We start from the raw sequence: 23,935 nt of genomic DNA, 5'->3' as shown, positions 1-23,935 counted from the left end.
TTTATATGCAGGTTTTATAAACCCTGGAGTGCTAGGATGTCCAGGGCTGAGGTGATGCAAATATTTGCCAAGGTTTTATACAGACAGACAGTCTGTTGACGATAGCTGTGGTCTCAGAGAGTAAACAACTTCCACATGGACTTCTGTGCGAGACTGGCATGGCTGGTGGGGCCTGTGTGTGAACCCAAGGCCCATGTGTGACCCTCTTGTCCTCTACTTCTTGGCCAGCTGTCGGTGTTCTGTGCTCTGGAGATCTCACTGTTGACAGCCCTGTCCTCTGACTCAGGGTGGCAGATTATGTTTTTAGTAGAACCCAGCCAACTGGTATCACGTTGCACATACTAAAGCAATCTGTCTGCAGCTGTCTCTGAATTCATTTGCTAGCTGCACTTTGAGACCAGAGTTAATCATAGTGCTGAGTTCAATTCTGTCATGGGTCGGGAGAGAAAGGCCAGCCGGCTATTTCTGGTTGGGTCTTTTTTTGGTGTGTCGTCTACTGCTCACCATTGGACTGCCATCTCTGAGGCATCAGAAAGGAGAACCTCTCTGGTGGGTGGCTCCGCAGACCGGTGGTATTGCCATCACCTGGGGCTTGGGCGAAATGTATTCTCGGGTCCTGCCACAGGCTTAGTGAATCAGAATCTATATTCGACCAAGATCTCCAGGTGATTCAAATCCATGGGCCTAGGCCAGGCTCCTCTCCTGCTTCATTGAAGCAGGTTCTGAGGGAGGAAGAGGAGAACGTGGAGAAAGTGTGCTCATGGTTTTAAGGTCTGGGTCCTGTGTATGAGTCACACACAGCCCTTTTATCTCCCACATCACATGGTCTCACCTAGCTGCAGGGGGCCTGGGAAGTAGAGTCAGACCATGTAACAGGAGTAAGAAAAGGAAGGATCGGACTCAGAAATGGCCAAAGCAGTGGATTAGGTGAGCTGCGCTGTGGATGGAGTTCAGCTGTAAACATTATGCCCAGCTTTCTGTTACTCCATTTATCTTTTTCTTAACTCATTATACTAAAAGATTTTTAAAAATATGCTCATTGCTGATTAGAGGAAAAGATTAATTTTATTTCTAAGCTCATATAATACCAATATTATTGTTGGGTGACTCACTTTTACAGAGGAAATAACCCAACATCTACGACTGATGTTAAGATGTGGATTTCCCCCTAGTCTTCCCTTCCCTGTCATGGAAAACGGCAAGCATATATACAAAGCAGAGAGAGCACCCATCTGTGAGTGTCAGCAAGTGGGCCGCCTCATGGCAAATCTTGATTCAGCTCACTTCTGACTCACTTCCTGTCCTAAATGTGAACTGTCGTGTTTTTTTTTTTTCAAGTCTGATGAGTGAAGAATGCTGTTGCGGGTTGCATTGTGTCCCCGTAAAGCTTATGTGTTGAAACCCTAGTGCCCAGGACCTCAGTGACGGTTGCTTGGACATAGGGCCTTCAAAGAAGTGATTAAGTGAAAATTAAGATGCTAGTGTGGGTGCTAATCCAGTATGACTGGTGTCCTTGTAAGAAGACAAAAATTGGACACTAGTATGAACACACACAGAGGAAAAGGGCCTGTGAAGACGCACAGGAGGTGGCCGTCTGTAAACCAAGGGGAGAGACCTCTGAGGACACCAACTCTGCCAGCACCTTCATCTTGGACTTTTAGCCTCCAGAAATGTGAGCAGTTTCCATAGTTTTAAGTCACAGAGTCTGTGGCATCTTTTTGTAGCAGCTCTAGAAAACAAATATAAATGTATACGGAATACAAATGGTACACCTACCGTTGCTGTGTTTCTTCTCCTTTTTAAAGGAAGAACACTGTGACCTACTTTTCTTAATAAGTCTCTGTACACATTTGTTTTACAAGTCTTTGTAGGAAAGGGTCAATATGATTATATACACTCATACAGACCTGTTAAATTATTTGTTCAAATCACATTGTACATTGTCTTACTTTACTTTTTTTTTTTTTTACTCTGTGTCATTCAGCAGGCGCAGAATATTATAAAAACAAAGGCATAGCTTTAGAGAAGTATTATAAACTTAATACCTTGTAAGTTAACCAGGTCATGAAAGAAGGTTCTGCCAGCTCCGCTTCCTACCCTCCAGTATTCTATTCCAGTCACAAGCCCTTCTCTTTCCTCAAAAAGAAAAATCAGCTTCAAACTCTTCAGGGTCTATATTTCTTTTAACTTTTCATCAGTCTACCTGTAATGTATTTTTTTTTTTTTTTTGAGTTTTAATTAGTCTGCATACTCTGGGTTCACATTCTGCTTTTTTTTTGGAATGCAGTATTATTTAATATAGGCAGCATCTTTTGGTAACTAACACAGATTCTGTATTTTTAAAATGGCTCTGAAATATTCTAGCATGTCAATGTATTTTAGCAATATATCTGTTTTGGGGCAATTGCAATTTGGCTACTTTCTAAGGAAGTATTTCAAGTATAATCATTATATCTGGACTGATTCTTTAATTCCGAACCATATAACCCATTCATCCTGAAACTACAGATGAAAATACATCTCTCTGCCCCCGGTGGTAGTCTGTGCACTGGGGAGAGAAAGTGCTGGCCTTCTCGCCCAAGCGTCAGAGCTTAGCTCTGTGGAGTAATTTCTAAAAGTTAAATTTCTGAGGCAAAGGATACGTTGGCTTTGTATTAATAGCTTTAGTGGAACCTGTCTGGGTGGTTTTAAAGAAAAATTGGATCAATTTGAAATATGCCAATCTTTTAATTGGGTGTATGTTGACTTTGGAGGGAAAAATAAAATTGGGTCTGGCATGGTACCTTCAAATTATCCGGATTCCCAGCAAGGCTGATGTTTCCTCAACACCGATTACTTTGGGTTTCCTGAACAGGTTGACTGTTTCTCTCTCTGTCACGGCCCCTTGGGCTTCCCTGTTGGCTCAGTGGTAAAGGATCTGCCTGCTGTTGCAGGAGATGATCCCTGGGGATTCAATCTCTGGGTCAGGAAGATGCCCTGGAGAAGGAAATGACAACCCGCTCCAGTCTTCTTGCCTGGGAAATCCCATGGACAGAGGAGCCTGGCGGGCTACAGTCCATGGGGTCACAAAGAGTTGGACATAACTGAGCGACTCAATAACAATGGCTCCTTACCAGTGAGGCAGGTCCCAGTTTTCTCCTCACAGGTGTCCCTGACTCAAGTCCTACCTTCTTCTTACTAGTGTGGCCCCAGGTGCTTGGAATTTGTCCGTCAAGAGCTTTTCTCCTACCTCCTGCCAGTTACTGATGTCCATTTCCACCGCTGTGTGGAGGCTTAGACCTCGTCCACTTCTGAGCTAGTGGTGAGTGGTGGCCGGACTGGTAGACATGAGGGGTCACCAGTGAGGGAGCCCTGTGCATCCCCTTTCAGTAGCTGGTCTTCTAGGCAGTATTTTGAATCCTTTTCCCGTCCTTCCCTCAGGCATCCGCCACAGGTAGATTCTAAGGTGAGGGAGAGATCTTTGACTTAACCCATTGTGAGCTTCCTTAGGCCAGGTACCTCAAAGCCTGAGTTTTTGCCTCTAGTCAATCATTTAACTGTCCTTGGCATCTTAGGCCTGTTTTCCTCTCTGGGGCTCTTGGACTGTACTAGGTTTTCCAAAGAGAATTCTAGCTCTCACCTCCTATGATCTAATAATCATTTACCACCGCCCATCTTTCCTAGAAAGACAGTTCTCTGTGTGTTTCCTGACCAAATCCATGAGGAATGCTTGCTTAGAAAGCAGATTCTTCGTCTCCACCCCAGATCTGGGGAGTCAGTACCCCAGTGAATGGGGTCTGTGTTTATTTTGAATAAGCTTCTCAGGTGATTTCATTGTAGGTTAAAATGTGGGAAGTCTATCCTAGAGTGTGTGGCCACCAGGCAAGAGGAGGGAGCTCTTAAAACATTCCTAGTCTCTTCCTTCAGTGTTGGCAGAAGTGTTCGTAGTGACGGAAATAGGTCTAGGACCGCAGTTGTGTATCAACTGAGGGGGGGACAGGGAGGTTGTGGGAGAAAGAGGTGGTCAAAGCAGGGGGAGCCAGTTGGTGAGTGGACCTCTCGGCCAGCAGAGCATTGTCTTGAGGTGTGAGCTGGTAATGTGCGATCATAAGCTCTAGGGAAGAGTCCCCCTTACGCTGAAGTCTGGCCCCAACTCCCTGGAGCTAACCCAAACCTCACAGGTGCAGGGTATAGTCCTCCACAAGACTGCCCTCTCTTCAGAAACCAGCTCTTAGTACCGAGGTCCCCAGGCCACCCTCATTTTTGACCAACTGGCTACAAATTTAGGGGTTCCTGCCACCCCCTTCTGTTCATTAATTCATCGAAACAGCTGAACACTGTTTTGTTATGGCAAACAGATTCAAACTGGAAGGCTGAGGTCTGAGAGGGCCCCAGTCTCCAGGCTTCCTTGTCTTACCCCAGTGGAAACAGGTCATGTCACCCTCCCAGCACATCAGTGTGTCGTGATACTCAGAGTATGGCCAACCAGGAAATCTCCCCCGAGATCTGGAATCCAGAGTTTCTATTGGGGATTCATTATGTATGCGTCACGAAATGGACCACTGGCTATGTGACTGATCTTGTCTTCAGACCCCCTCTGTGAAGGTCAGACCGAAAGCGTGTGACTCACAGGCGCAAGCTTCTAATCCCATGGTTGGTCTTCCTGGTATGGCGAGCCCCTATCTTGAGTCATCTGTTAGCATAACCTTTAGGGGCCCAGGCATGAGTCACCTTGTCAGCAAAAATCATCCAAGTTCACGCTAATGTTACTTGGGAAATTCCATGGATTTAAAGGAATGAGGACAAGTAGCAGTCACAGTTGTTTTTTTTCTTTTCCTTTTTTTAGCTTTATTGAGGTAAATTGACAAAATTGTAAGATATTTGCTTTACAGTGTGAGTTGATGTATGCATTGTGGAAAGATTCCATCACGTTAACTAATATTGATACATCCGTCACCCCATGGTCACCTTTTTTGGGTGAAAACATGTTTCTACTTAGCAAATTTCAGTTGTACAAACAGTGCTATCAACTGTATTCACCATGTTTTATATTAGACTCTCAGACCTTATTCATCTTAGAACTTGAAAGTATGTATACTTTTACCAACTTTCCCTTTTTATTCCCAACCTCCCTCCAAGCCCCTGGCAACCACTTTTCTTTTGTTTCTTTAAGTTTGACTTAAAAAATAGATTCTGCGTCCAGTATTTGTCTTTCTCTGACTTATTTCACAAAGAAAACATAATGTCTTCCAGGCACATCCATATTGTCACAAATAACAGGATTCCTTTTTTTAAAGGCTGAATAATATTCCATTGTTTTTATGTGTGTTGGGGTGAGTGTACGTATGTGTGCGTACATATACATGCATACCTATACATATATGTTCATATCACAGTTTCTTTATCCATTCATTTGTCATCGGACATGTAGGTTGTTTCCTTACTTTGAGTGTTGTGGATAATGCTGCAGTGAACATGGGAGTACAGGTATCTCTTTGAGATGAAGATTTCATTTCCTTTGGATGTTTACCCCAAAGTAGAGTTGCTGGCCTGTATGGTAGTTCTATTTTTAACTTTTTGCGGAACCTGCATACTGTTTTCCATAGTGGCTACACCAGTTTACATTTCCATCAACAGTGTATGAGGGTTTCCTTTTCTTTATATACTCTCCAACACTTATTTCTCGTCTTTTTGGTGACAGCCATTCTAACTGGTGTGAGGTGATATCTCAAAGTGGTTTTGATTTATATTTTCCTAATGATTGGTGAAATTAAGCATCTTTTCATGGGTCGGTTGGCCATCTTTTTACTTTTTTTGGAAAAATGTGTATTCAGATCCATTGCCTGTTTTTTGATCCAGTTTTTTGTTTGTTTGATATAAATATAGCTACCTCTGCTTTTTTTGTTTCTGTTTGCATGAAATACCTTTTTCCATTCTTATACTTTTAGGTTGTGTAAGCTGAAGTGACTCTCTTACAGACAACATAAGGATGGGTCTTGTTTTTTATCCATTCAGGTACTCTGTCTTTTGATTGGAGAATTTAGTCTGTTTACATTTATAGGAATTATTTATAGATGTGGGCTTATAGTTGCTATTTTGTTAATTGCTTTCTGGTTGTTTATGCTTTCTACTTTATTCTCTTGCCCTCTTTGTGATTTGATGCTTTTCTGTAGTATGTCTCTGACTGCATACATAACCGGTTTACCCATATTGGCTGTTTTAGGCCCAGGTTCATGTGTTGTATTTAGCATATCTCTTTAATACATTTCAATATGGAATAACTCTAGTCACTCATGTCCTTGACAATTTTGAAGACTATAGACCATTATGGTGTAGACTGTTCTTCAATTTGGGTTTGTCTAGTGTTTCTTCTGGAGAAGGCAATGGCACCCCACTCCAGTATTCTTGCCTGGAGAATCCCAGGGACGGCAGAGCCTGGTGGGCTGCCGTCTGTGGGGTCGCACAGAGTCGGACACGACTGAAGCAACTTAGCAGCAGCAGCAGCAGTGTTTCTTCATAGCAGGAATACCAAGTGAATTCAGTACTTAGTAAATCATATGCACCTGCTATCTACTTGCCTCATTACTGGATGGTAACTTTTGTCACTTAAGATGGTGTTTGCCAGGTTTCTCCATATGTTAAGTAATTTATCAGCTGAAGACACTCCCCTCTGCAATGTCATTAGAATATCGTAATGCAGTTGATTTTTTTTTTTTTTTGGTCTATCCTGCAAATCTGTTATAATAGTTTTGTCTTTGGTCACTGAAAAAGTAGCATAGTAGAAAGTGAAAAATTGAAAAAGTAGAAAGTTGGACTCTTTAGTTTTGTAAAATTATGTGTATTTGTTTGATCCCTGGTCCAGGAAGGTTCCATCTACATGCCGTGGAGCAACGTGGCTCATTTTCTGCAACTATGAAACCTGTATGCCTAGAGCCTGTGCTCTGCCACCAGAGAAGCCCACATACACAATGAAAAGTAGCCCCTGCTGGCTACAACAAGGGAAGGCCTGTGTGTAGCAACAAAGACCCAGTGCAACCAAATTAATGTTTAAAAAAAGAAATTAATTTGATAGAGTTACTATTTCAGTTTATATTACTTAGGATAATAAAATGATTTGAATTGCAGAGTTTTTTTTAATTGTTTTGACTTTCTAGGGTTAAATAGTAATAGGATGTTGAATTTTAAACTGATTGTTGATTCACCTGGGTTATCTCTATGGTAGTCTGGTAGAGCTCCAGAGTTAGGACCAAGCAGAGGACAACCAAGATTAGTGTTACTAGAGGGGAGTAAAGCTTCAACATCAAGTTGAATCTAATTTTTTTCAGTGAAGCTACGTGAATTAATGAAGTTAATTGTATTGGTCACACCTACTTAATATTTCAAATTCAATGCCTAACTACTCTCCTTGCCTTCCACAGCCCATTGCCTACAAAATGGCTTAAAAAATTCCACAATTTCCTATTACTTTTCCTTGTGGCTCAGCTGGTAAAGAATCTGCCTGCAATGCAGAAGACCTGGGTTCAGTCCCTGGGTTGGGAAGATCCCCTGGAGAAGGGAAAGGCTCCCACTCCAGTATTCTGGCCTGGAGAATTCATGGAGTGTATAGTCCATGGGATAGCAAAGAGTCAGACATGACTGAGCGATTTTCACTTCAGGATAAGTCAACATTTTTTTTTTGTTTAAATAATTCTTTCAGTGTTTTAAGTTGTAGCTTGATCAGCAATACAGACACCACTTTAAGTACTGACAACAGAACACAGAGAATTAGTTAGTGAGGAATGCACAATAGCTCTCAGAAATTATAGGATACCACAGTTAAGATTTCAGCTGCCCCTGCAATTAGGGAGCAATTTGAAGATTGGCTAAAACCGGTAAAGAATCTGTCTGCAGTGCAGGAGACCTGGGTTATTTTCTTGGGTAGGGAAGATTTCCCGGAGAAGGGCATGGCAACCCAATCAACTGTTCTTACCTGGGAAGAGGAGTCTGGCAGGCTACAGTGCATAGGGTCACACAGAATAATAGACAACTGGAAGCGATTTAGCATGCATGCACGAAGAGGGGACTTCCATGGCAGCCCAATGGTTAAGACTCTAAGCTTCAAATGCAGGGGGCACGGGTTTGGTCTCTGGTCAGGGAACTAAGCTATCCCACATGCCATGTAGTGTGGTCAAAAAAACCCCCCAAACCCACAGAACCTCACATTTGTTATTAGTTGAAGCGACTTGTCAAAAGAGCAGTAATGATGTCACCTCCCTTCATCCTGTTATATTCCATGCAAATACTTTTTGTTAGTTTTATTTTTCTGGAAAGCTTCTTTCCTTGTCCTCTCGTCTCCTTAGTGAATGCCAAGTGATTCTTCTGGACTTGACTCAAGCTTTGTTCTCCTGGAAATACTTCTGAACCTCCCTCTAGCAATGGTTCCCAGACCTGGCTGATGACTGGAACTGTCTAATGGGGTCTTTAAGAAGACCACCTGTTGGGTTCCATCTTGGCTCACTCTGATTCATTCATTTGGGATGGGGTTCTGGATACCTGTTGGTCTTTATTTAAAAATAACCCAATCTGAGCTTGTGATTTTGACTTCACTATGGTTGGGACTGTTGGTATAAATACCAGAAAGAAGTGTGTCAAAGCACACTCCATGGCAGGGTCTCAAACTTGAGCCGGCATCAGCATCACCTGGAAGGCTTGGTATAGTATAGATGGCTGAGCCTTACTCAGCCAAGGTTGGGACTGAGAATTCGTTTTTCTAAAGAGTTACAGGATGCTAATCTTGCTACTCTGGGGACCACAGTTTGAGAACCTGTTCTGTACAGAAGATGTGTAAGCTGGGGGATTGATCCTTTTATCCCTACTGCAAAAGCCAAGAAGCAGATCCTGTGTGCATAGCTCAAAACCTCACTCACTACTTCATATCTTAATAACATGTTAACGTTGATCCCTTGTTCCTCAGCCTTAGCTGCTAGAGGACAATTGAAAGTGTTAGTTGCTCAGTCGTGTGCGACTCTTTGCAACCCTGTGGACTGTAGCCCACCAGGCTCCTCTCTCCGTGGAATTTTCCAGGTGAGAATACTGGAGTGGGTTGCCATTTCCTTCTCCAGGGGATCTTCCCAACCCAGGGATTGAACTCCGGTCTCCTTCATTGCAGGCTGATTCTTTACCATCTGAGCCACCACTAATAGTGATGTGTTTATATTGTAATCCTTGATTTGTTGGCTAAGGGCCTCCTGCCAGTATCCTCTGGCTACTCTCTGGGGCCAACCTTTGAAGAAAAGTTCTACAGTTTTTCCAGAAAGACATGCTAGGGCAGTCATTCTGATCCAGGAGATTTTGCTACCCAGGCATTGTCGCTGTATGTTGTCACAATTTGGGGTGAGGAGATACTACTGGCATCTGGAGGAAATAGTCCTGGGACAGTGCTCACCCTCCTACAAAGCACAGAAGCGCCTCCCACAACAAAGAACTGTGGAGCCTGAGATGTCAGCACTGCTGAGCTGCCTTAGAGGAAACGGTTCTAGTGAGGTGGTCGGTTTAGCTGCCTAGTCGTGTTTGACTCTTGCAAACCCATAGACTATTGTAGCCCACCAGACTCCTGTGTCCATGGGATTTGCCAAGCAAGAATACTGGGGTGGGTTGCCATTTCCTCCTCTGGGGGTCTTCCTGACACAGGAATCAAACCAGGGTCTCCTGCATTGCTGATGGATTCTTTACCCCCTGAGCCACCAGGGTCTTACACTGAGATCTTTCTGCGTGCCTCTCACCTGTCTCTCACTCCAGCCCCTGCTCTTGGACTCGCTGACCCAGGTCTCCCTATTTCTGTAGCCCCCCTGCCTCACCAGCCCTGCCCAAGCTGGGCCACAGAAGCCTCCAGTAATCAGGGCTGGCAGAAGCTGCAGGGAACATTAACCAGTGGTTAATAATTCGCCACAGATTAAAGTGCTTTAAAATGCATAATTTGTTCAACAATGAATGACTTACTTGAGTGGACTCATTTACTCTGCCAAGTTCTGAGTGACTCACTCAGTGCCAGGCCCAGTGAATTGCCAGGGATTGACTGGGTCCTGCCCTCATGGAGCTCTTATTCCAGCAAGGAGAGGGACAAAATAAATTAATGCATTATTTTTTTCTCTCAACAAATAGATTGCAGTAAATAAATGGGTAAAAAGAAAGCTGGAAGAAGGAAATAGAAAAGCCGGATCTGCTTTTGTAGACAAGGTAGTCCAGGCCTTTCTGTGGAGGGAGCAATTGGCTTGAGACCTGGGAGAGAAAAGGTGTTAAGTACTCCTGGGGAAAATGAGCAAAGAAAGTCTATTCCCAGGAAAGGGCAGAGCAGTCAGGAGCCAGGCGGGCTCTTGGAAACACAGCAGGTCAGCGTGGCTGGAACACTGCATGAAGGGGCTGGACTGAGTGAAGTGGGGTGGTGAAAACTATAAAGGTCATAGCATGTCTTTGCTAATTTTTCCTTTCATTCAGTGTTGATTTTCTTTTTTTATTTATATTTTTATTATTTTTTAAAACTAATTAATTTATTTTAATTGGAGGCTAATTAGTTTCCAATATTGTAGTGGTTTTTGCCATACGTTAACATGGATCAGCCATGGGTGTACATGTGTTTCCCATCCTGAACCCCCCTCCCCATCCCATGCCTCAGGGTCGTCCCAGTGCACCAGCCCTGAGCACCCTGTCTGATTTTTTTTTAGAAAATGCTCCACAAGTTACTGTAATTTCTGGGAAGATGTGCCAATGTTTCTGGGGCTGTGTGTACTCCTGGGGCATCCGTGAACCCTCCCGAGAGTGTGGGCCCGCCCTGAGAGGTATTGCCCTATATAGCATAAGTGTGTGGATTCTTTTACATGTTACTTCCTTCTCACTCTGTGGGAAACAGCTGACCCGGAGTGGCCGCCAAGTGTGAGCTGGGGAGGGACGAAAGCCCTCAGAGGAGGTTATTACCATGCGGCTCAGTGTTCACTGAGCTTCACTGTGTCCCAGGGGCTGTGCTGGTCACGGAGTATGTGAAACATCTGTGAGGCCGTCTGCCCTCGAGGGAGCCCCAGTCTGTTGCGGAGATGGTGGCCCTAAGGGTGTTGTGTGCGCAGTGGACAGCCGTCCACACCAGTGTTGTTCGGACATAACATTGCAGCCCATTAGTGCAGTAGGAAATTCCTTTAGTGGATTTCAACTGCTATTTCTTTCCTTTTAAAAACAATTTAAAAATTTTCTGGTAAAATATACAACATGATATGTACCACTGTAACCATTTTCAAGTGTACCCTTGAGTGGCAGCAAGGATGTTTCACTCCTGTGCAACTGTCATCAACGTCCACAGTGCTTTAAAATGCATAATTTGTTCAACAATAAATGACTTACTTGAGTGGACTCATTTACTCTGCCAAGTTCTGAGTGACTCACTCAGCCCGTCCATTCTTTTCATTGGTAACGATGGAATGTACCTATTACTCCAACTCCCCACTCCCCTTCCCTGATCCCCTGGTGGTCACATCCTGCTGTCTCACTCATTTTGACTCTTTTGCATATGGCATATAAGTTGAATCATATGGTGTTCTCAGTGTGATAGCTTATTTCACTTAGCATAATATCCTCAAGTTTCAACTGTATTGTAGCCTGTGTCAGAATTTCCTTTTTTCAAGGCTCAGGAATATTCCAGTGTGGGCTTCCCTGGTGGCTCAGTGGCGCAGAATCCACACTTGCCAATGCAGGTGACCCGGGTTTGATCCCTGGGTCAGGAAGATCCCCTGGAGAAGGAAATGGCAACCCACTCCAGTATTCTTGCCTGGGAAATCCCATGGACAGAGGAGCCTGGCAGGCTGCAGTCCAGGAGGCAGCAAAGGAGTCAGATACGACTTGGCTACTAAACAACAAAACAATACTCTAATGTACGTGTGTGTACACATTTTGGTACATTCTTTCATCATTGTCCTCTTGGGTCACTTTCACCTTTTGGATACTGTGAGTAATGCTTCTGTCATTATAGGTATACTACATGGCATTTCTTTTGTAATGAAGTAGGGTAGAATAGAAAATATCAGGGGAAATGTGCCCATAGCATGGGCAGACCCACAGCACTGATGAAGCCTGAGGTGCAGCCTCGCAGCTCCATGAGCCTGCTGCTGCTGCTAAGTTGCTTTAGTCGTGTCCGACTCTGTGCGACCCCATAGACAGCAGCCCACCAGGCTCCCCCGTCCCTGGGATTCTCCAGGCAAGAACACTGGAGTGGGTTGCCATTTCCTTCTGCAATGCACGAAAGTGAAAAGTGAAAATTAAGCCGCTCAGTCGTGTCCAACTCTTAGCGACCCCACAGACTGCAGCCTACCGGGCTCCTCCGTCCATGGGATTCTATGAGCCTACATTAAGCTAAATGCACCGATGTTTATTTCCCACAGACTGAGACACTTTGAGCAATCTGTGAAAGCATCAAGATGACTGTCAGTTCTGTAGCCTTTAGTTAGGCTGGTCCTTTTAACTAAGAAAATGTGACTGCATGTTCATATATATTTAATTCAGCCTCTGGAATGGTTATTTGACCTAAGTAAGGTAGTTTCTTTCCTGTGCTTTGTGGTTTCTCAAATCCCAATGAAGAGCCATCAAAGGCTTGGGTAGGCAGTCATACTCCCTGCTGTCAGCGGGGATACCTGGAACTTGGAACCAAAACTCTGCCATTCCTCATGGCGGGGAGAAGTTGAATAGTTTGGAAGGTAGCATTTGATTGGAACAGGCACTGAAAGCCTGATATTCAGAGGGGAGTCAGCACCAGGGGCTCAGAGGGACTTTGGTGATGACGGAGCCCTGTGTCTAGTGGTGGCCGTTCGTGCTGTGCTCAGTAGATAAGGTTGATCACCTGCTGGATGTGAGGTCCCTTGCTTGTTAGTTCCAACCAGCACTGTTTTAATCCCTTCAGAACCTTGGGAGGTGGCCAGCGTGACTAATATTTTACTCTTGATTCCTTGTTTTATTCTCAGTGTTAACTGAATTGTTTCCAAATGTGTCAAAATAATTTTTTTTTTTTTTTGAGAAGGGGATTAGGGTAGTTACCCATGCATGATAGTTGTAGATTCTCGGGGTTGGTTGTAGTGAGGGAAAAAGTGTTGGTAAGGTGTGTGGTGATAAGACAAAGGACACTATGAAGATGCGAAAGGCGTGGATTAGCCAGTGGTGAGAAAAGGGAGACAAGAAGGCCAGGGATGAAATAGAAAAGGCCTTGAAGCTGTGAGGCAGGAAAGTTTTGCTGGCCCCACTGGCTGGGAGGACCCTGGTGGGCCCCAGGGCAGAGGGTGTGCAGGAAGCTAGAGCACCTTGGGGAGGGAGGGGTACGCAGCCTGCACTACCGCTTAGCTTAGCACAAGGATGAGAAAATGGATTCTGAGCAAGTTTCAGGAAATGAGAAAAGTTAAAGAAGAAAGTTAAAAGAGCCTCTTGATGAAAGTGAAAGAGGAGAGTGAAAAAGTTGGTTTAAAGCTCAACATTCAGAAAACTAAGATCATGGCATCTGGTCCCATCATTTCATGGCAAATAGATGGGGAAACAGTGGAAACAGTGAGAGACTTTATTTTGGGGGGCTCCAAAATCACTGCAGATGGTGATTGCAGCCATGAAATTAAAAGATGCTTACTCCTTGGAAGGATAGTTATGACCAACCTGGACAGCATATTAAAGAGCAGAGACATGACTTTGCCAACAAAGGTCCGTCTAGTCAAAGCTATGGTTTTTCTAGTAGTCGTGTATGGATGTGAGAGTTGGGCTATAAAGAAAGCTGAGCGCCAAAGAATTGATGCTTTTGAACTGTGGTGTTGGAGGAGACTCTTGAGAGTCCCTTGGACTGCAAGGAGTTCCAACCAGTCCATCCTAAAGGAAATCAGTCCTGAATATTCATTGGAAGGACTGATGTTGAAGCTGAAACTCCAATACTTGGCCACCTGATGTGAAGAACTGACTCATTTGAAAAGACCCTGATTCTGGGAAAGATTGAAGGCAGGAGGAGAAGGGGACTACAGAGGATGAGATGGTTGGATGGCATTGCTAACTCAATGGACGTGAATTTGAGTAAACTCCGGAAGTTGGTGATGGATAGGGAGGCCTGGCGTGCTGCGGTCCATGGGGTCACAAAGAGTCGGACATGACTGAGTGACTGAACTGAACTTAAAGAAGAAAGGAGAGAAGGTTCTAGCTTGAGCATTGCCACTCAAGTATAGCTAATTGCATTTGGCCGAGGGCCACTCAGGGAAGGCCAGGGTGGTGACCTGTTTTGAAGATAGCTCACCAGCAACGTGGGTGTTCTGATCTCATTCTGAGTGGGTTCCAGTTTTGTCTGTGCCAGGCGCTGTGGCACGCGAGGTTCATGGAGAGTCCATGCAGTGTGTGAGTAGTCATTGCCCTGAGGGAGGTATGCCCTCTGGGACAGTGAGGAGGAGATGCTGCTGCTGGATGGAGATGCTGGTGGGAGGGGAGGAATGGGTATCCTTGGGGGGAAGACCACTCTTGGAGGGAGGGCTCACTTGGCAGTGATGGAATTGTTGAGCGAGCGCTGTCAGTGACAAATTGGAGTCAGGGTGCGAATTGACTCAGGTCTCCCTAACTCCTTTGTTCAGGTGGGACACACACTTTAGCCTCCTGTCAGTCAGCATGCCATGTGATGGGAGTGAAAACCTTCACCCCTTGATGGTACCCAGAGGGTTCGGCTTGGCTTTCTGAGATTTGGGGCAGTGAAGGGCTTGGTGAGGATCCTTAAATCAAGAACCGTGGGGAAAGAAATCTGCCTAGTTGAGCACCGTCATCTCTTGTTTGCTGGGGTTTACATGGGAATTACTCAAGAGCGTTGCCATGGTGATGGCTGTTCTTTGACCAGACTTGGTTGTGTTCAGAGCATCACTGACTGTTTCAGTTGATCCCTCAGCAGCCCAAGTGAGTGTTGTTATCTCCAGGTGTTATCCCCATTTGCTGCAGGCCAATGTCGAGAAGTTCTATGGCTAGTTGAAGCTCCTGCAACCAGAATGTGGCACAGTATCATTACATTAAAAAAATTGTGCTAAATGCATGCAGCATAAAATTTTGCCACCTTGACCATTTTAAAGCATACAGTTCAGTAGTGTGAAATACATTCACATTGTTGTACAGTCAGTTTCCAGAACTCTCTTCATCCTATATTCGTGTGTAATTAAACAATAACTACCCACTCCCATCCTGCCCCTGGCAGCCATCGAGCCACTTGGTTTCTCCCTGAATTTAAGTACCTCCTGTAAGTGGAATCCTGCAGTATTTGTCCTTTGTGACCACACTATTTTACACTCCCACCAGCAGTGTGCAAGGGTTCTAGTTTCTCCACTTCCTTCCCAACACTTATTATTTTCTTCCACTCCCCTCCCCGCCCTGCCCTCCTTTCCTTCTGATAGCCATCCTAATATATGTGAGGTGGCGACTCATTGTAGTTTTCATTTGCATTTCCCTGACGATTAGTCATGTGGAGATTCCTACCCCGGGCAAGCAGAGTGTTAAAAAGGGCCTTTCAGGGTTACCTCCCTGTGCTAATTCCCTGAGCATTTTCTGTAGGGAATGACTGTACGATAAAGGGCCAAACATGTTTCAAACTTGTGGAGTGGTGATGCTCACAGATCTATACGTTTGTTTTGGAAGGAAATTGAGACCTAGAGATATTAAGGGTCATGGAGATGCTGAACTGGAGGGGATGAAGTGGGGCGAGGCCATAATTGAGACCTGGGGTCTTCGTACTACTGCTAGGACTGGAATCCTGGACCAGGGTTCTTTAGAGATGCCAGGAGGCCAGGGTGAGCAAAATCCGAACCTCAGTCTCTCTGTGGCTTCTTTGATGATTCAAAGACATTTCGTTTATTCAACAAAGAATTCTTGAGCATCTCTTTACCTGTATTATGCTAGGAATAATGCAATAAATAAGAGAAATGTGGCCTCTGCTTTCATGGGTGATTATCATCTGGCTTTGGAAATTTCCTTACCCTGGCAAAATCAGTAGATGATGTTCATCTTTGGGCTGTCTTTGCATATTAATTATTATCATTTAAATGACACATAATTGGCTTGAATAAGGTTTTTTAGTCTTTTGTACCATTACTGTGTTTTCCATCAATAATAAGTAATTTGTAGAGGGATAATTTGAGGCTATGTAAATATCATGATTCACATCAAACTTTCAGACTAGTTTTAACTTGCATTGATCATTTTCTGACTCTATTGTTCCCTCTATATTTGTTTCTGATCTAGAATACAGGCTTTCCCTTCTCCTATTTATGAAGCAGTAAAGAATCCTGGATTTTTTTCATTATTTAATGGGTTATCACTCATTGACACTTATTTAATATCCCAGTATCTCAGATTTGGCTAGCAAGAGTACCTCAAGCTGGCTTCTTTGTCCTTTGGACACATCCTTATGATTCCTTGAGCTGTTTATTTTATGAGGCAAGTTGTCCCAGGCTTAACTTATACTTTCGATGCCTGTTGGTCTCAACCTATCAATAGTGATGCTGTTGCTGGGAATGCCTGGGGCTCTGCTCACCTAGGCCCATTCTAGTTACAGCAGCCCCCACAGACATTTTCTCCATTGAAGCCCATGTTGTGGCTGGACTGGTCCTTGTGGTTCTTGATTATGACCATCAGGGAACTTTGAAATGGCAAAGTTTATTATGCACATGTCCTGGAGGGTATAAGGCATGCCTGGGGCCACGCAGCAAGGTCCTAGGGAGAGAGCGAGATGGATCGTGAGTGAACCCAGACCTGTGCTTCTGCCTTGTTGGGGTCAACGCCTGGGTACCTAGGGTTTCCAGTCACTCTCTGTTGGTAATTAAAGATGTGAGTGAGAATTAAAGTACAGGAAGGGAGAAATAAGCAGTCTGTTATCAGAAATAAGATGGTCTGTTAGCAGGTCAACCAGAGCTTTCTGAAAAAGGGAACTTCAGGAGTGGGGTGGCCTGGCTCCTTATCTAGTTGTGTAGGTGGCCTGTGTTTATTCCAGTTGAAATCTCCAAAGTGGGTGTCTCCAAAGCATAATGTCAGGTGCTTGCATTATGATCAAAAAAAGCTAATTGTCAGCTGCTAATAGATATTGTCAGCTGCTAATATATTAGTACTTCCCTGGTGGCTCAGTGGTAAAGAATCCGCCTGCCAACACAAGAGACTCAGGTTTGACCCCTGGGTTGGGAAGATCCCCTGGAGAAGGGAATGGCAACCCACTCCAGTATTCTTCCCTGGAGAATCCCATGGACAGAGGAGCCTGGTGGACTACAGTCTATGGGGTCACAAAGATTTGGGCACGACTGAGCGACTAACAGTACATATTGCAGAAACATTGGAATCAGCCATTGCTTCAGGGAACCCTGGTTCCTCTTAGAAAGAATGTTAAAAAGCAAAGGTCTGGGTGAAGGGGGCCAAGAGGCACACACTTCAGGTATAAATAAGTCGTGGAGATGTTCAGCATGGTGACTGTTGTTGCTAATGATGTGTCACATATTTGAAAGTTGCTGAGAGTTGTCCTTAGAAGTTCCTATCAGAAAAGAACAAATTGTAATAATGTCAGTTAAAAAACCAAAACACCAAGATCTGGGGGCTTGAATGACCTTTGGTACCAATGTGTCATTGCTTCCAGGGTCTCTCACCATGTAGAGTTAGGGACTGTGTGTATATGTGTCTGTGTTTTTCCCCATATTTCTATATATTTAAAACTGAAAGTGAAAGTGTTAGTCTCTCAGTTGTGTCCGACTTTTTGTGACCCCCCCCCATGACTGTAGCCCATCAGACTCCTCTGTCCATGTAATTCTCCAGGCAAGAATACTGAAGTGGGTATTCTTTCAGGATTTCCTTCTCCAGTGGATCTTCCCAACCCAGGGATCAAACCTGGGTCTTCCGCATTGCAGCTGGGTTCTGAGCCACTTGGGGACCTATTTCTGTAGACCTCTTTTTAAAAACAAACAAACAGCAAAGCCTGGCAGAGTGGGATTCTGATTAGTCAAAGATGTGTAGCTTGGATATATGTCATTCTCCATTTCTCTTAATTTTTAACAGGTGGCTAAACCCCTTGTTTAAAATTGGCCACAAACGGAGATTAGAAGAAGATGACATGTACTCCGTGCTTCCAGAAGATCGCTCCCAGCACCTTGGGGAAGAGCTGCAAGGGTGAGCACACAGACAGCAGGGAGAAGGGGAGGGAAAGAGAATTTCCACATGTGGCTGACTGTGTGGGGTGGGGGGGCGCTTTGCCTTCCTCTGGGTTCTTCTGAGCCTCCTCCCCCTGACACTGCATGCTCACCCCCTCAGGGTGACCCTGGGCTTAGCCCACTTGGGAGGCTGACGCCCTGTGCGTTTGTGGACGTGGAGGGAGCCTGCAGCCACGGCCCTGGAGGCCGATCTCTGTCCCTGGAGGGAGGGATCCCTGGAGGAGGGAGTCTGCCCTCTTGAGCTGCTCATGGTGCTGAGAATCCAGCAAAACTTGGCAGGAACTTGTTTCCCAAGACTGGGGCTCTCCCCTCAAGGTCTGTTTTTCTGGTGCTTCAGTCTGCACCGCTCATCTTTCAGGAGCCCTGTGAACCATTTGCCAGCATCTGTGGGGCAGCCACAGAGCGCCCTGTGGTAAAGGCTCATCTTCCACTCCGCCCCTCCCGTTTTCCCTATGGTGGACACCTGTTCTTTATTGTGTTTTGTTTCTCATCGCAGGTACTGGGATCAAGAGGTTTTGAGAGCCGAGAAAGATGCACGGGAGCCTTCTTTAACAAAAGCAATCATAAAGTGTTACTGGAAGTCCTATGTAGTTCTGGGAATTTTTACATTAATTGAGGTAAAAGCTTTTACATAGAGGGCACTGCTTTTCAGTGTATGTGGTTCAGTGCTGAGACGGATGAGACCTGTGGGGAGAGAGGTCACAGGATAAAACGTGTCTATGAAAACTTGTCTGTGATGTAGCTCAGTGGTTGATATATCTTTAGAACAGACAGATGCTTAAAGCACTGGACTTCCGGGGATTACTCTTTTCCTCTTAACTGATTAAAACATAGTGTTATGGAAGGATGATACTGAAAAGAAGAATTTTATGCCATGTTAGAGTGTTTTGGTGTTCAGTATGAATGCTAAGAGTGGTCCTTGAGCAAAAGAAGATCCTGCAACCTCAAGGAATATGTGCCCTGTGGTTTTGAGGAAGTGAAGTTGGATCCGAGCCCAGGATACATGCGTGTGTGCTCAGTCGCTAAGTCATGTCTGACTCTTTGGGAAACCTTGGCCTAGTGGTCGGCCAGGCTCCTCTGTCCATGTGATTCTCCAGGCAAGAAGACTAGAGTGAGTTGCCATTTCCTTCTCCAGGGGATCTTCCTGACCCAGGGGTTGAACCTCCATCTCCTGCATTACAGGCAGATTCTTTACCACTGAGCCACTTGGGAAGCCTTGAGCCTAGAAGACGTTTTACAGGCACTCAGCAAATGATTGTTAACTTGCCCGGGTCACATCTGATAAATGGTTTCCTAAGAAGGGATTGTCACCTCTCCCCTTCCTGTGAAACAGAACCTGGGGCCCTGCATCTGGGCGGGAGCTGCCAGAGCTCCCAAGAGCACACCCTTCCCTGAGCGGCCCTGTCCCCGGGGCCAGGTCACCCAGGTCAGAGCCCCCCGTGGGGAGGATCTCCAGCTTCACCATGAATTCTGTGCACCCTCCATGCTGGTTTCTGTCCTTGACTGTGGGGCTGGTTTGCTGGTTGAAGGGGGATCCTGGTAGCCTGGCACTGGCAGAGGGTGGAGGAGGGAATGTGCAGGGCAAACCAGAGTAGAAAGCCATGAGGTCAGTGACCTCCATGACCCTGAAGATCCTGGGTCAATACCTCCCAGAGGACAGTCCCCCTGGGGACACAGTGCCGTTAGCCCCCTGTTCTGGCTGAGCCTGCTGAGGGTCTACTGCAGACCCCCCTGGGTGGCTCGTGCTCTCCGTGGTCCCTTAGTGCTGCCTTAGGGACACGGGCGGCCTGTGAGTGTGTGAGGGCAGGAGGGATGGAAGATGCAGTTGCTGAGAGAGGGGTGTTGTAGGTGGAGAAGGTGTGAGCTGTCTTCAGTTCATTGTGTTGGGGGTGAGGTGGGTGGGCCACGTGGTTTACAGGTGGGCGGTGTGGTTCTTGTTTAAAGGCTGTGTTGTACTGAAGGGCACTGCGGGCAGTGGGCAGCTGGGAAGGTGAAGTCTGCCCCACACAACTGGGGAGACAGATAATCTGTCAGCTCCCAGGTGACTGAGTGGTCCTGGGAGGTTTAATTCTTGATGACAAAGGTGGGTTGGCCTTTGCTAGAAGTGAATGAGCTTGTGACTACTCTGATGACTTAAGTTCTAAACATCCATCCACGCTGTTATGAAACCATTCCAGATTGGCTCCTTGAGATGGAGCAGGGGAAAGGCAGTATCATGGATAGTGGCTATGTTGGGACATTGATAATCTGCACAGAGGTGGAATCTTCTGTGTTGTTTTTTAGTACATGTGCCAAGTTGCTTGCTGAAAGCTGACATCCCCGTGAATCTGGGAATGCATCTCTTCAGTGAGAGTGAGAACTCCAGGTCAGTTACTGGAGTGTGGAGCAGTTCTCCTGTTCTGGTGTCTGAATACACTTTCCCACGTGCAGGGTGTGTCCCAGGCCTGGGGTCTTAGAGTGGGAACCAGACAGTCCCTGGGAGGGTAGCAGATTAATCAGGTGAAACTAGGCTTTCTCCCAGGAGGGAGGTTTCTTAATCTTGCTGTGTTGTGACCTTGGTGGTTTAAAGCATAAAACTAGACAGTGGCCTGTATTCCCTAGGTGACTCTTCCTATATTCCTAGGTGACTGGCATACAGTGCTCACTCTAAATTTGTGTACTTAGGACACTGGTAGAACTCTTAGTTCTGATGCATTGGAATTCAGGGAACTTCAGGGCCATTAAAGCTTAAGGAGAAGTAAAACTTGAATTTTTTGTTGTTGTTGTTGGCAGTCAAAAGAAGTTTGAAATCTAGCACAAACACTCCTCTTTTCTCTGACTTGCCTTTTGACACACTGCTGTCTTGGAGAAGTTAGAAATCATTTCTTATGACGAAGCTAGTAAGGATCTGATTTTAAGAACTCATTTTCAGGTACTGTTTTGGGTTTTGTTTTCAGTGATTAAAGCTACTGAGATAAGTGCAATGAACGTTAGTTGAATAATTGATTTTGTGAAGCAGCTTTCCATTTTTTGATCTTTTATCTATGCTGCTTGCTGATCTATGTTAGATACTGGAAGATCTAAACTCAGCCCAGAATTCTCTAAAATGCAAACATGTTTTCTGTGTGACCTGCAGCCCTCTTTTGGTTCGTCTGGTGCACAGAATGCTGCATGGATCATCCATGATTCCCACGCAGTGTGCTCTGACCACCCACAACACAGGCAGGGCCTTCCCTTGAACTACTGGCAGCAGCATCAGTGGGAAGAGGCAGGGTGATGCCAGTCCAGGGTGAGGCATTTAGGGTTAGGATTTCAAAACCATGAAGACCTCTTCCCTAAGAGTATTAGGAGTGACTTTAAGGGTTTGAGGAGCTCTTGCAGGCTGATACTAATTAGAGCAGAACAGCCAGGGAGTTCCCAGCACACCTGGCCCCTGTGTGCACCTTCATGGGGACCACGGGTGGGGAGGACAGGTCTCCGCGTGCCCAGGTTCCTCAGGGTGAGAGGAGGAGCCTGAAGCCTCTGCCTGGGCCTGAGTCACAGAGACCACCTCCCCAGGTCATCAGCGCTTCTCTCTGAGGGGTGAGGTCTCTACCTGCTGGTGTGTAAGTGGGGTGACCTCAGAGAGCCAGAGTGGGTTCACCCAGGCCCTTCCCCTGAGAGGGGAGGAGTGGCCAGGGCTTGTGTAATCTTTCCAGGAACCTTAGAAATGGCCTGGCCTTGTCCTGTCACTTGGTCTTTGTTCAAGGCCATTTTTGCTGGTTGTCTCTGTTTTAGGTGGAAGCTGTAGGAACACCCACATATTTGTGTAAATTTTTACTTTGGAGCTCAGCTGATGGACAGGAAGTAAACAGAATCCTCTGCATCCCAAAGTGGGCTTTGTGTCTCGACTCAGGGGTGGTTCCCCAAGAGCTGAGTGGTCTTTGCATTTATTTCCCAACCCTCCTTCCATGTGTCCCTCACTTCTGCTCCACCCAGGAGGCTGAGGAGTGGCTGCTGGTGGCAAAGAAACTGTGGGCCTGGAGTAACCCCTGAGGACCACACAGCAAGGGAGAGGAAGAGGGAGAATTGAGCAAAGCAAGACAGGAACCTGCAGAGCACACCTGCTGTGTGCTCCCTGCTGGTTCTTAAGAGCATAGTGAAAGTCGCACAGTTGAGTCCGACTCTTTGCGACCCCATGGACTATATACAGTCCATGGAATTCTCCAGGCCAGAATACTGGAGTGGGTGGCCTGTCCATTCTCCAGGGGATCTTCCCAACCTAGGGATGAAACCCAGGTCTCCCGCATCGCGGGTGGATTCTTGACCAGCTTAGCCACAAGGGAAGCCCATTAATACTGGAGTGGGTAGCCTATCCCTTCTCCAGCGGATCTTCCTGACCCAGGAATCGAACCAGGGCCTCCTGCATTGCAGGCGGATTCTTTACCAACTGAGCTATGAGGGAAGCCCCTCTTAAGAGCATAGCACTAGCCATTAGGTGTTAGTAATATCCACAGTGATGACCTTGAGGCCTAAATGAGGGGAATGCTTGTTAATCATTTTTGTTTTTAAAACATATGTTAATTTTTATTATAACAAATTTTTTTTCAATTTCAGTATGATAGACTTACAATATTATATTAGTTTCATGTATACAACGTAGTGATTAAACATTTCTGTACATTACAGAATGATCACCCTATTAAGTCTAGTTACCCTCTATCACCATACAGAGCTATTCCAATATTATTGACTATATTTCCTATGCTGTACATTACATTACATTCTCTTGCCTTTTTTATTTTACACCTGTAAGATTGTACCTTTTAATCTCCCTCACCTATTCCACGCGTCCCCTCAATCTGTTTTCTTTTTGAAGTCAGGAAGTAGGTAACTCATTTTTAGCTCTTTTATTTTATTTTATTTTTTTTAGAATTTTTTATTTTTTTATTTTTATTTTTTTTATTTTTTTAATAAATTTATTTATTTTAGTTGGGGGCTAATTACTTTACAATATTGTAATAGTTTTTGCCATACATTGACATGAATCAGCCGGTAACTCATTTTTAAAAGACTGCATTTATAATGGATCAGATTTCAAAAATCTGGCTAGAACTGATACTTTTCATTACTGTCCATAAGAGTGAGCTTTTATGAATGACTTTTCTCACGAGTTCTTGTTCTGCTGTGATCACCTGTGAGCTGTGACGAGTTGTCCAAGCTCTTTGTGAAACCAGCCTCTGCTGTTAAGAATACAATAGGTCTCTTCCTGGAAGTTCTGTATAGTAAAGTGATCATAGCTTACATTTGTTTTGATGATGGTTTCAGAGCACTCTGAGCTGTTGTAACTCATTTAGTTGTCCCAGGATTCCTCTGAGGAAGGCAAGGCAGGTATGTCCGTAGATGAGGACCTGGAGGTGCAGGAGGCCAGAAGAGGGGCCTGGGGTCATGTGATTCGCAGGTGGCTGACCTGGTTTCTGAAGCACAGTTTTTTTGATTCCTAGACCAGTGTTCTCTGTGTTCTGTCCTGAGACTTCCTCTCCTTCCACAGCCTCCACTGAAGAATCACAGGTTTAGTTGCTAAGTCGTGTTGTACTCTTGCAACCGCATGGACTGTACCCATTAGGCTCCTCTGTCGATGGGATTTCCCAGGCAAGACTGGAGGGGTTGCCATTTCCTTCTCCAGGGGATCGAACTCAGGTCTCCTGCATGGTAGGTGGATTCTTTACTGATTGAGCCACCAGGTCACAGAGCCAAGACTTTTCTGACAACAGCTTTGTGCTCCTCTTTCTGCTGCTTCCTGC

At 45.3% G+C, this 23,935-nt stretch overlaps 1 protein-coding gene across 4 annotated transcripts in view; it reads left to right on the top strand.

Moving 5' to 3' along the window:
• Positions 1–23,935, top strand: part of LOC145530500 (ATP-binding cassette sub-family C member 4) — a 184,821-nt gene that overhangs the window by 16,426 nt on the left and 144,460 nt on the right. For all 4 annotated transcript variants that reach the window (XM_081551978.1, XM_081551977.1, XM_081551976.1 and 1 more), the window contains exons 2-3: positions 18,022–18,132; positions 18,670–18,790. In XM_081551978.1, the coding sequence (XP_081408104.1) occupies positions 18,022–18,132; positions 18,670–18,790 (232 nt within the window). The remainder of the gene's footprint in view (positions 1–18,021; positions 18,133–18,669; positions 18,791–23,935) is intronic.

The sequence above is a fragment of the Giraffa tippelskirchi genome, chromosome 12, assembly GCF_054371585.1.
Source record: "Giraffa tippelskirchi isolate mGirTip1 chromosome 12, T2T-mGirTip1v1.2.pri, whole genome shotgun sequence".
Classification (NCBI taxonomy): domain Eukaryota; kingdom Metazoa; phylum Chordata; class Mammalia; order Artiodactyla; family Giraffidae; genus Giraffa; species Giraffa tippelskirchi.
The sequence above is the reverse complement of the archived record's forward strand: the minus strand, read 5'-3'. Positions and strand labels throughout refer to the sequence as shown.